General features: G+C 36.4%; 1 protein-coding gene across 5 annotated transcripts in view; it reads left to right on the forward strand.

Moving 5' to 3' along the window:
• The window catches only part of LOC145987938 (optineurin-like), a 125,869-nt gene that overhangs the window by 15,599 nt on the left and 96,054 nt on the right, over positions 1 to 14,216 (forward strand). For all 5 annotated transcript variants that reach the window (XM_083122768.1, XM_083122769.1, XM_083122771.1 and 2 more), the window contains exons 2-5: positions 839 to 1,133; positions 1,902 to 2,001; positions 9,591 to 9,721; positions 11,302 to 11,385. In XM_083122768.1, coding sequence (XP_082978894.1) covers positions 867 to 1,133; positions 1,902 to 2,001; positions 9,591 to 9,721; positions 11,302 to 11,385 — 582 coding nt within the window. In that variant the 5' untranslated portion in view covers positions 839 to 866. The remainder of the gene's footprint in view (positions 1 to 838; positions 1,134 to 1,901; positions 2,002 to 9,590; positions 9,722 to 11,301; positions 11,386 to 14,216) is intronic.

A 14,216-nucleotide genomic window follows, 5' to 3' on the forward strand; every position in this document is an offset into this window, starting at 1 on the left:
TTGTTTCACCAGTTTTCAAGAACAAATAGTGATGAATGCCAGCAGTACACAACCAAACAGTCGCCATTATCTTCCTTGAATGGTGGGTTAGTTTTGACATGTGTTTTGGAGACTCATCAGCATCTAGCCATTGTGCATAGTGACAATGATTATCATATAATATCCATTTTTCATCACATGTCGCTACTCTGTGCAAAAAAGGAGCGTTTCGCTTCGGGGACATCAGGGAAAGGCACCCTTCCAGGTGACACATCATGTGTTGTTCAGTGAACTCAGGGGGAGCCTACTAATCCAGATTCTTGACTTTTCCAAGTGGCCGGAAACTGTGGAATAATGTACACACCATGTCCCGTACAGTTTGGTGATGGTCAGACTCCACTAGTGCTTGCGGTTCATCATCAGTGCCTGCTAATGCATGTCCATGTGGTTCACTTTCAAGGGTCATATTATCGGATCGGAATTTTTTGAACCACCGCTGTATGATTTGTTTATTTACTGTGTCAAATTCAAATGCTTGGTTGATGTTCCTGGCTGCCTTGTGGTCAATTTTAAGAAAGAAAGAAAAAGTAGGCATAATTTGACTTACATCCCTGTTGTATCTATATGATCACGGCACGCTAGCACTCAACTGATGCCTTGCTCACGTGCAGGGATCTGTACTTACCACTTTCTGATACACTGGAACCATCTGGTACTATTTGGGAATATCCAACGTACATCATCTCGAAATCCGACATTTCAGGTGCAACGACCAGATGAAAGCAAATTTAATGTTAATGTTCTATAATCCATTTGTATCATAACGGAAAACTGTTAATAATTTCTGTTTGTTTTTTAGGTATCTTCTATGATACTGGAGTCAAAATATGGTAAAAATGAATGATAAAGCTAAGTTAGAGATGCAGCAACCTCATTCATTGACAGATAGTGAAAATTCATTTGTTGTGATACGGAGATTCTCAACAGATCATCCTTCTTCTCAATTTCCAAGCCACGTCACAGATCATTCTCAGTTCCCTAACCATGCTGCAGACCATCCATCCCAGTTTGCAAGTCATGCCACAGTTAATGGACACTCCATGCAACACCCTAGTACTGACAAATTGGACACGTTACTTCCCACAGAGAGCCAGGTGAGTTTTGTCATTTCTGTGAATGGGAAATTGTAAGAAAGGTATTCTGCCATTTTTTCCCATTTTTGATCATATGCTTTCCATTGCACCAACTTGAAATAAGTTACATTATGTAGGAATTTTTAATAACATGTTGCTGCTCTGAGATCTTGAAGATGCAGCCATGTAAAATTTGGGTTTCATTGTATTTACTATATAACTTCTTCTTGTTATAACAAAATCTTTATGTTCTTGAAAATAATTTGCATTTTTGTCTGTATTGGTAATTATTTTCACAGTTCATGCAGTTAGTGTAGCTTTTGGGGCATTCCAGTGCTACATGTGTGACATTTCACACACACAATTTAAGGTTCTAGACATGAGATTAGAGTAAAGTATTCACAATGAACTGATTGAATAGAATTATGAATGAATAGAATTATGAAGTACTTTTTGATGTCTGCTAATAAATGAAGAAAACTTGATGACATAGCGTGAATGAAGACAAAGCATTAATGAAAATGTGTTGTGTGTGACGCTTTAAAAATGTAGCAAAATTTGACTTAATTTCTCTGTGAAACATAGAGGCTTCAGCTGCTGATAATTTCTGTTGGTGAAATATGCAAATTATATGCATTCACAAATATTTAAACCTAATGTAATTAAAAACATGAATAATTTTCATAGTAATTCATGTTGTTATTTACATAGAGTAACACCACTTTTCATGGAATGCCCCTTTTAAGAAATATTGTTACTTATTTGTTCTATTTATTCCTTTTAATTTAGAACTTCAGTTTGGCTTCGGCTCCTGTGTCATCTGACATAAGTCTAGAAGAAATTCAGAAAAAACTGCAGAGCTTGCTACAGGAAAATAATCAACTGAAAGGTAAGGTTTGATTTTTAGATTTTTAAAAACTTGTAATTTCATATCTACATAGTCAATCATGAAATGACAGTCAACGAAACAATTTACCATGAAATGACAGTCAACAAAACAATTTATCAGACAATCAGACACCCTAGGTGCAACCATGGGCCAGAACTGCGTGAAGAAGAGATGGAAGCAGTGGATGGTTGTGAATAATATTTTCCACAGAAACAAAAACTGTAGCTGGAACGTACAGTTTATTTGGTATAATCAGCAAGGAGGGTCTGTTGAACAAGTTATTCACTTGAACAATTTTTGAGCCTGTAGTGATTAATTGTTCACCAATCTTTTTGTGTCATACTGGGTGTCATTGTATATTGTGCCTAATATATAGTATATGTATTTTTGATCACCTGCTAAACAGTTGAAGTGTTTGAAGTACATCTTTTGTTGTCAGTTTCCTTGTAGCTACAGGTAAATATAATAATCCATGGCTCATACTTTCTCGTGCCAGTAGTATCATCAATTACACTACTTATGACGTCCTTCTGAAGTCTGTGGAAATTGTGTTACACTTGCCTAGTACATCCACTCCCTTTGAACGTGTTTGTTCAATTCTGAACAATATGTAGACAGATGAAAAATCTTGCTTACATATTTCAACAATGCTATCTATATTGTTGGTACGTGTTAACTTTACCGAGAGGTGGGGGAGATTATTAACTGTTTTGGCATTCTTCAACTTCAGCGTAGACCTAACATCAAATGCTGATCAAGAGAGGAGAAACACTATATTAGTCATACTGAGCTTGCAATTATCCTTTTGATAACGGGAGATCATATCTGACTTCCTTGAGGTAAAAATATTATGATCACCCTACAAATTACTTTTGCTGTAATATGAAGTAGGTAAAAAAGGTAAAGTGCTCCCCTGTGCATAGCACCACGCCATGAAGGCGTATAGGGGGTGTGGGAGTAACGCCCCACACTTTCTTGATCCGGTCGCGAGTGGGGGTGATGTGATCAGCATCACGCCCCTGACCGCCTTTACCCCCAAGGGTTTCCCCCAGATACCCATGTTATTCGACGCTGAGTGGGCGCCGAGGCCCTTGGAATATTTTAAAAATCAATTGGACAAAATGTAAAAATTTCAACCCATTGTTGGAAAACGTCTTGTAATGGAAATATGTATTGAAAAATTGTGAAAATTGTAGTGAACTTCCTAAGCTTTCCAAGTATGAATAATGTTGATAATTATCTGGTGATAAAGGTGAAGCACCTGTTATGCAGATATGTATAAGTGCACTTGTGTATATCCAATAGTTCAGTTAATAAAATTGCATGCTGGAAAAAATAAAATGCATAAATCCACTCACCAAGTCTGTATTACATTCATTTTCCTCATGTCATGCTTAGAGGCATGCACATTTTGTTTTTGACGAAAACCCGAAATGTGAAATAACACAATGTAATGTCTATTTTTCATGTTTCTGAAAGGTGTGAGGTGCATTTTCCTACCCTGATTTGTCACGAAATAATGCGAAATGAACTGCAAAATAGATTTTTAAACACTAAATTTAGAGTTGATTTACCGACGAAACACTTTCTGAAGTTTGAATTATCCTGTGGGTTATGCAATTCATGGAAAATTGATTAATTCTGCTGTAAATATTTGAGAAGCAAAAATGGACCCCTTTACACAGGAATAAACTTAATACTCTGGTAACTACATACATGTGCTATTACAAGGGATATGTTTATTTTGTGTAATAAGTGCAGTTTTTAAATCAAATTTAGAATTATATTCGCAATTTTAAAATCAAAATTTCATTTCATATACCACTTTTGGTCTGATTTTTCACCGCTGTAACAACAAAATTTTATTTTACTTGCCGCTTTTGAAACCAAAATTGACTCTTGTTTTTATACAGAAATTTTGCCTTTTTATTTAATATGTACCTCTAGTCATGCTACTGGTAACTATGACTTGAGTCTAGCTACATCCTATGCTGTTTATTCTGTGCCTTCTGACTGTGATGGTCCTGTTGTCTGAACCAGTTATTCATGTGAACACTATGCCTACCTCTGTAGCAGCAGTTACTGAAGCTGGCGCTTATCTTTTTGTATCCTTCATGGACACAAACAGCCGATTTTCAAGATGAAGTTCTTTACATGACGAGAAGCCTTTATTTTATTGCTTCATACCACCTGTTAGAGTGTGACATATTCCTTTTATTTAGCCCATTGTATTTCTATTGTAAGTGTGATGTTATCTTTGCACTCACTGAATTCATTAAAGCAGATGCTCTCAACCAATTGGCAAGGACCAGCTGTTGTTGTAATATCTCTCTACACTTCGGTTTTAGCACTGGTTTATAGAGGATTTTCCTGCAAAGCAAAGAATCTGTTTTAATATACAGGGTTTTCTTCAAGTCCTTCCCACATTAAATTTGCTATAACTTTGTAACTGACATATATTGTCAGTGAAATAAAGTTTGTACTTCACAGCAGTCTTTAAAATTTTACCTGGCAACTCTGCATACCTGTCATCCTCATGGCCCCACCTCCAACGGGGCACCATTCACGTCGATGCATTCCTGCAATCTCATCCTGAAACCCAGAATGATTTTCCGATGCTGCTCATCCAAAATGCCCCGCCATGACTGCAGATATCTTTGCTTTGAGGTCATCCAGATATCTCGACTTTTCCATGAGGACTTCCGTATTGTTTCGTGCCAGTAGAGTCATGGGCTTTAATGAAATACCGAAGAATATCTACATTTAACTTCAACTCTGAATGGTAAAAGGATACAGCTCCTCTTTGGTTGTAAAACATTAGGGTGCTCGATATCATTCGAGAGCTGAGCATATTTGGAAGTAGAGTTTGCATCTGCGTTCAGTTACAGATATACTCCCCTTTATAAGTGCATGTCTGTATGTTCAGGAAATAATGAAACCCATCGTGTAATCAATCACCAACCATCTATGAAAAATCTGCAATGCAAAGGACTACATGTAAGGCAAAGTGGTCGGTTTTGGGCTGGCCTGGCAACTCATCTTGTTATATAACTATATTTCACCATGTCATATTAGTTAAATATTGGGCATACATTTCGAAAGAACAACAACAGCAGCTAACAAACTCAAGTGAACAACACACTGCAGAAAAAATGCATTACCTTCTCACCAACCTCGCAATAAATGGAACATGTCAACATGTAGGGAATCACATGATGCTGTTTTAAACTATGTATCTCCTCAACCCCTGACTCTACCTGCAAGATACAATAACAATTTTCTAGAGGAAATCATGATCTATGGATTTGGTCCAGTGACTTTAGGACGTAAATCACATAGTTTGTTACATATTTGCTGTTATTTGTATCGGAAACCAACTTTTACGCCAATTCTAAAAACTAAGTAACACAGGCCTGCAATGAAAAAAATACAAGGGAAGTGATAGGTGAACTTTATGTATTTTGTGGTGCTGAGTTCAAAAAAAATAAAGAAAAATGTCTATCACGTCACGTTTTCTTGAAAAATTTAATTGTACGTGGATTTGTATGAACATTTACCATAAATATGTTGTTTCGGCATGAAATATCTTTCCTCCCTGCCTGACCATCATTCTACAGTGGTGAAACGATACCCCTCTGTGACTCCCCCCGTCGACGTCCCTCCCTCCCCGTTGCAATCGCTCTCGACCAATAGCGTCGCGCAAATCCTTATCTTCGTTCGCCGACTGCGCAGGAACACTCGCTAAGCCAGCGTAATCGGCATTCACCTTCCAGTTGTGTCGAGCTTTATCTGGATTGATCCTGAACATGTTATTCGTAAGACTGAATTCTCGCGACTTGTCTGGAGGCAGCAGAAACGATATAAAACATATGTCCTCATGAGGGACTCAGTTTATCGCTCTTTAACCCAGCAGATCATGTACTTATCGTGTTCGTAGTAAGATAAAAGACGTGGAAATTTGTAAGTTCGTCTCAATTTGTCTTTCATGTGTAGTGTCGTGAATGCGCTGATACAGTGACAAGTGGAAACTGCATCACAAAAACCATTGTAACTGGTGCTTTCCTCTGTGCATTTCGTGAACCATGGCTTCGAGTTCGAGACATTGTGAAAATGTGCCAGATGACTTTTGTTACATATGCGGCGAATATAGTGTTCTTAAATATCGCATGAGGAGCATTACAAACTATGTAAGGAAACTTTATCTTGCATATTTTGGCATGAAACTCAGAGACCAGGACAAATCGTGGGCTCCTCATAAAGTGTGTGTGCAGTGTCTCAATGATCTACGCTTATGGCTCAACGGAAAGAAGACTGCTTTACGCTTTGGAATTCCTATGACATGGAGGGAGCCGAGAAACCACTGTGATGATTGTTACTTGTGTGCCTGGGTATAACCGAAAAAATCACAAGCTAATCTCTTATCCTGAGAACATTCTATCAGCCATACGCCCCGTTCCTCATGGACCTGATGTGCCAGTGCCTTTGCCTCCAACTGAATTACCAGTCATCTCTTCAGTGTCTTCAGACTCTGAACATCCAGACGGTCAAGGCTCCGATACCGAATATAAGCCCTCTGGAGGCGATTCACCTCAGCCCTTCTCTCAGGTTGAACTTAATGATCTGACTAGAGATCTGGGCCTTTCGAAAGAGGCAGCTGAATTGTTGGGCTCCAGATTGGCCAAAGGAACCACGTTTTATTGGTACAGGAATCGAGAAAAGGACTTTGTTCAGTACTTTGAGGAAGCAGAGAGCCTGGTCTATTGTTCTGATGTTCCTGGATTGATGAGCAAATTTAATATCACCTACGATAAAGATGAATGGAGGCTGTTTATAGATTCATCGACAAGGAGCCTGAAAGCTGTCCTTCTTCATCACGGAAGCCAGTATGCATCTGTACCAGTTGCACACTCGGTACATTTAGAAGAATGCTATGAAAACCTGGCTCTCGTCCTCAACAAAATAAAATATGCCGACCATGGTTGGACCATTTGCAGTGATTTGAAAGTTATCTCCATGCTTCTTGGTCAACAAGGTGGATATACAAAGTTCCCATGTTTCATTTGTGAGTGGGACAGCAGTGCAAAGAGTCAACATTGGGTCAAGAAAGAATGGGCTAAAAGACAAAATCTTGAACCAGGCACCAAGAATGTGATTCGGAACAGCTTAGTTGACCCAAAAAAAGTATTGTTAGCCCCGTTGCATATCAAATTAGGTGTACTGAAGCAATTTGTTAAGGCTATTCCAAAAGATGGTGATTGTTTCAAATACCTGTGCAAAAAGTTTCCAGGTTTATCCGCAACCAAGTTGACAGAGGGAATCTTTGTTGGTCCAGATATCCGCAAGCTCATGAAGGATAAAGACTTCGAGACTAGCATGACAACAAAGGAGAAAGAAGCTTGGGTTGCCTTCAAAGATGTGGTCAGTAAATTTCTGTGGAATTACAAGGATCCTGACTATAAAGCAATTATTATGAATATGCTGGACAAATTTCAAGCATTGGGTTGCTCCATGAGTGTCAAACTACATTTCCTTCACTCACATGTGGACTATTTCCCCGAAAATTTAGGAGCAGTCAGCGAAGAACAGGGTGAAAGGTTCCACCAAGATATTAAAGATATGGAGCGCAAATATCAAGGACGATGGGACAAGAACACGCTCGCCGACTACTGTTGGATGTTAACACGTGAGAGGCCTGAGATTGCACATAAAAGAAGAACGTCAAAAAGAAGTTTCAAAGGCAAAAGGGTACGTACGTAAATATAAACTTTGTTTGTGTTTGATTTTGTTGTTTGTTCAGTTTACAATTTGTGTCAAACGTTCGTGTACACATACATTGCTCCTTGTGGTCAACAGTCTATTTTATGTACATTACCTTAATAAACACAAATGAACATAATACGTTGGTGCTTTTTTTCTAGAAACTTCACCATAATGGGATGTTAAAAGTTTAAATGCAAGGGAACTTTGTGTTTTTCTCTCGACCAGAGGCAGCTCGTGCGATCTGGCAACAGTGGTTTTCTTCCATTTAAACCTATAAAAAATAAAATCAATTGCTAATAAATCAATTTGCATCACCAAGCATCGATTTTATACTGTTGCCAGATAGTGCATGCAAAATTGTTCGTGAAAATTCCTTTTCACATAGGATTTTAGCAAAAATATTGATATCGATTGTACAAAAAATCCTGATGTGATGGAAAAAAATGGAGGTCATTTTGGAAATCAGCACACCCAATAACATAAAACTCAGCGAGCACGTCTCTTGTATTTTTCAACAACTTCAATTTCGCAGGCCTGTGTAATTAGAGCTTTCTAATCAATTTGGATCCCATGTAGCTCTATCAAAGAAACAAATAATTGAGCAAATTTTCTGCTCTTAACATTTAGGACATCTTCACTTTTTGTGTACAATTCACTGTTTTAGAGATTTTTTTTTTAATTTTCAAGGTGAATTTTGGCAACATTTTTTTCAGTTCAGAAAGTGGTAAACTCTTCAGAATGGAATTCTTCATATTTTTTTTTACTAGAGGCAGTTTGATTCATTTCTGTTGCAATTAGTTTCCAATACGACATTACTTTACTAGACTGTCTTTACTAGACTGTAATGTGTTCACTGAATGTACGTAGCATATACTACTGTCAGATTTTTTTATTCCTGATTCCAAAGCCTTCTCAAAATGAAACTTACACCAAACGGAGATTACATTTAACTCTACAACATACCTTATTCCTACTAAAATTGAAGATATGTTTTTTTTAGATATTCAAGGTCAAAGGTAACATCATGTGACCTTGAAGTGAAAATTTCTATATTTTCACCTCAAACTATTTTTTATGAAAACTATTTTCCATTAGCTTCAAAATAAGCCCAAGATGAAAGTTATACAATAATTAGAAGAAAAGTTATGATTTTTTCTTGACCTTGTAAGCATAAATTTGACATTTTTTTATGAAGTTGGCAACCTTGCTGTACGAACATCATGTATCACTGAGGGCTAAAATTTGGCATTTGTAAGTTACTTATGTTGTACCAAATTTTATATTGTAATCTGAGATGGTCGTGTTGAAAACTTTATTTTTTAGTGATGATTTGGCATGGAATGACCCTATAGTTATCAATGAATAAATGTTCATAGTTATCAATGAATAAATGTTCATGAAAAAGTGATATACCCTTATTCTTACAAAACTGATCAATTTTTTGGGATGAGACAGATTATTCGGTACTCTATCAGTATCAGCTGATATAAGTTTATTGTTAAAATTACTGATTATTTTACTGATCTATAAATATCTTATGCTTTAGTGCAAAATTCTGGTATTTTGTTATAATTTTTATGCTAATATCCATGCCGTACTTTTTAAAAAAGTAAATGTCTAAATATGCAACTTCTTTTTGCACTGCAGTCACTTGGAAACAAGCATTTTTGAAGGAGGTCAATGAACTATTCAGGTTCTTCAAGGACCATTTTGAATTTTATATCGGTATCAGTAAATTTTATAACCGTACTTATCGGTATCGGCCAAAATTTCATTTCAACCCACCCCTATCAATTTTTAATCACCAATTTTCTATGTTTATTCCACAGAGACCTTAAACCAGAACAATCTAGCCATGAAGGAGCAGTATAGCACACTTGTTATGTGGCAAGACGAAGTTTTGAAAGTCCATGAGAGCCACAAGCAAAAATTTCAGGAGACAAGGGTTCTTATAATAAGAGTAAGTGTTATCTATTTATTTACATAAATATGTGATTTTGTATGTGTAATTTTGTCCAACAACTACCATGATTGATTTCAGCATACCTTTTTTATGATGTATAAGAAACTTCCACTTTTTATGTTAAAAGATTTACTTTTAGCTGAATTTTCATGATGTTGAGTGCTCACCTCATGTTCTGTGATTCTGCATTTTTTGTTGTTTGTTTTCTTAATTCTTTTTATCTGCCCATTCGAGAATAAGAAGTAAATTTTAATTTTTGTGTCTCAATGTTTCTTCAAAGCTTACATCCCAAGGTGTATTGTTGTCAACATAGTCTACAATAATGTACATTAAATTAAATACATGCATGATTGTGTTTGGTAGATATGCACAAATGTAAGATGTTTACCAGTACTCATAGATTACGGAGAAATAAATTTCTGATTCAACTAATAATTGACTGATCAGATATCAAATTATATAATGAGGTGGAAAGGAACACATTTAGATGGATGTGTGTTTTTACACACAATGAAGATTTTGTTCACTTTAGAAACTGTAGACATTGGCATTGTGCAACAGTAAAGTCAGGTGGGGAAAGAAAGTGAGAACAGGTGTTGAACGTAAGTGCACTTTCACCATTTTACTGTTACCTATGGTAGTAGGTGTTAATGGAAAATGTCGGAAATGTATGGGAGGTGAGGGTTTTGCTAGGGAGTGGTTATGGGGTGACTTTGTTGAATCTGGGTGTTATGATAGCTTAAATGGTAGGTAGAATTTGATATATTTTTTTTTCATATTGGAAAGTCAGTCTTAGCACATCTAGACAAAAGCAGCACGAGATCTGGAATCTGTGTATTTACTGTCTTTTTGTATGATCAAGTATTTAAGAATTTCAGCTTATGTGGATTGTGATGTTTGTACTTCTCAGGAAACGTCTCTAGATCCAACAATACTGTGTTCGTTCCTGGGGAACTAGGCACAGATTCCCAGAGTGCTGGGGTCACCAACACACAGACAACATGAGAATACCCAGTATTGTTACCTCCTGGTGATGAGATAACTCAACACTTTATCTGGAGACAGACAAACACGAGGCATTGATAAACATTAACATTAAGTAGCAAATTCTAGGCTTATATATGCCCGTGTTCTGTAGTCTCATACTCCTATCTTACACATTTTATGACAACGTAAAGTATTTTTTTGTTACAATAAAAATGGTTGCATATACATTGGTAAGTTTTGATATATTATTTAAAATATCTTCACATATCTTTTTGAATTAACAAATCTTTATACACAGAAGGATATAAAATTTTAAACATATTGCCATCAGTTAGATACATAAAGGTTAGTAGTACCTCAGCATAATTTGAATTTCAGTTGGCATTCTCAACTGTACATCTGTGTCTGTTCCTGTTTTCTGAACAATTGAAAGTCTCAGTTTGACTAGAATGACCCCTGTATGTATTATCCTAGTATGTAGTACTCGTGGGTGGTGCTACACCTCACAGGGCCAGTCATTCAAAATTTGTTGAAAACCATGTCCTTTGTTCTGACCACCTTGACCTCTGATACAGTCCTTCTTACTGTAGCTGAAGGCTGAAAATGAAGAACTCCGGAAGCAAATTGCCCACGTGCAAGGGAAGGAGCCTACTGGAATAGCAACAGATGCTCAGGTATAGTCTCTTTCAAATATCTATCATAGTTCTGAGTGTTGTTAATCAAGGCTGAGCCAAGTTTCAATTCAAAGCACAAAATATTTACAAATTTTATTACTTAAATTCTCCATTGCAACCATATCATAGGACTAGCAGATTTTTGCGTTACAATATTTGTAATTTCATATCAAGAGTCATTGAATCACAAAATCCATTTCTCCACAATGATTTTACGAGAATAATTAATGTTATGCAGTTTGCATAATTTCTACGATATTTATACTGCAAGAATGTTGCACCTCAACACTTATACCCCAGAAAAGTACTGGCCGGTATGCATGATTGAATTCCAGTCAATACTTTCCAATATTGATATAGTGGCATCGACTTCGGCCCTACTGTTATTCCAAGTACTGAACTGATGCTGATTCCAATGATAGTAGCATAACAGATTTCTGATCATACATAACGCATGGATCTTTGGCACTGGGACTTATGACTGAAATCAGCATGAATTTTTCCTCGCAAACTTGAGAAGGAGCCATATTTAATGCCAGATTTTTTTTAAAATTTATTTTTGTGCTATGCCCTCCTGCTTTGATGAATGTTTATAGTATGATTTTGAAAGAGAACTAGGCGAATGGTGGCCCTTTATTCTTCCCTTAATGAACAATTGATTGTTATGTACTTCAATATCTGGAGGGCAATTGGTTAATCCTAAAGGAGGGTTTAAACTTTAGAGCTGATAATGCATACTTACATTGATATTGTTGTTAGTTTTTGACATGTCAGGGGAGCTGTTTGTAGACATTTAGTGTAAAATGTTGGCACAAATGAGGTTTCATTACATCCATTGTTTTTTGACTCGACATTTTTAGAAATTCACTTTGAAAACATGGTTGAATTGTATCTAGTACAATCATAGAGAAGCCATCCGTAACTTCAAGGAACCAGAATAAAACATCACAATGGGAATAAAGAACCACTTTATACAACAGTTGTTGTGTGAACCTTTAAGGAAAGCATTGAACTTTGATATGAATGCTGGCAATATCAATCCACCACAATTTTGCCTTGAAATAAGCTTGGAATCAGTCAATATCTCAGAATTAAAACACATAAAGATATAACACAATATAAGAAAATAATAAAAATGAAGAAAAGGGTGGGAAGGTGTGATAGCTGATGAAGCATTTAGTACTTTCTCTATGCTCTCTCTCCCTTCAATGAACCTATACTCTAAATATGAAGAATTGAAATGTTAACTTTATCTGTTTAGAGAACCACCAGCTTAGGCATGTAGTATCCTTTCTCATTTGCTATGAAAAGCATGGTAACACATACAGGATATCCAGAAAAGAACTCTGGGGCTTTGAATTCAACTTATTTCATTACATTTTGAATCATATATGGATGTAAGTTATATTATGCCATGCAGACAACAAACTGATACTCCGCTTTAGACCACGCGTAGGTGGAAAAGTCTAAAAGAGTTTCTTCTGTGATTGTGCTTATTCTTTGGCACAAGTGACTGGATTTTTACTTGATGCACAATGTCTTTTATGTAGCCCAAACAGAAAGAATCCAGTGTCTTCAAATGTGGACTTCGTGGTGGCCATGGAATGGTACCTGCTCTTCCTATCCATTTTCCTTAGAATGTGTTGTAAAGCTCAGTCCACACAACTTCAGCATAATGTGGCAGGGCTCCTCCTTATTGTTGGAAAGTAAGGTCTTCTATGTGTTCAATCTGTGGAAAACCAAAGTTCTTCAGCATGTCCAAGTATACCACAGTCAAAATTGTCTTCTCATGGAAAAGAATGCCCCAACAATTCAATCGAGCATGATACCGCACTGGACATTCACTTTTGATCTGTTACGGACAGAGTCCACCAATTCACAATTCATATTAATTTTCTGACTGGCATTACACTACTCCATGAACATAAAGTGTTGCCTCATCAAAAATAAAACACTGAATGTAGTTTTCATCTTCAGAAATGAGGTTGTAATGATCTGCTCTTCATGAAGCAGTTATAGGGATGAAGTTCTAATCGCTTGTGAACAGAGTCATACGCTGCTTTTAGGAATGTTTAACCATCCAGCAATGTGCAAAAACAAATTGTAGAAGGAGAACTAATTATAGCAAAAGTAGAAAGATAAAAGGGGTTTTATGTTTTTGCAAAACGACAGGATTTTTAGTGGAGGTGATATTTATACATTTTTACTTCCCAATCATGGAAGTTGAAGAAAGACGAGGAAGAAGATAATCTAAATTTATGCCCCCTCCATATGGTCACCACAAGAGACAAGAGTGATGGAAATTTTAAGTATGTAGCAGTGGTATATTCCTACAGCAATGCAAAGTAATATTGGTGTTGGAGAAAAAAATAACAATGTACGTATAAGAAAAGCAGTGTTGCCTTCTTATAGATTAATTTCAGAAAAATCTGTTCTAGCTTCAGTTGTATGGATGCTGAATGGACCAAATTTGCAGGGAATCACTACAAAAGACCACTCTTCAAGGACATGTAATCCTCATCCCTCATTTTCTTAAAAAAATGTAAAACATGCAACAGATTTTTTAAAAAATCATAATTGTTGGGTAATTTTGAAAATTGGAGGTATCCTGCTGGACCCCTGTCACATGTGAACTAGTTGTTATTTTTTTCACTTTTGTCAATACTATGTAAAAGTAAAATTTATTGTAGTAACATTTTAACATATATTCAGGTTCTTCATACAGTGTTTGTAACTTTATAATGGTACTTTATTGGTATCAGTTTGACAATAATTTCATATCGGATCTGATCTAGAAAACATAAATGATGCGCAGAACTGTGCCCCTAAAG

Source organism: Lepisma saccharinum, chromosome 5 (genome assembly GCF_977018435.1).
Source record: "Lepisma saccharinum chromosome 5, izLepSacc3.1, whole genome shotgun sequence".
NCBI classification, from domain to species: Eukaryota; Metazoa; Arthropoda; class Insecta; order Zygentoma; family Lepismatidae; genus Lepisma; species Lepisma saccharinum.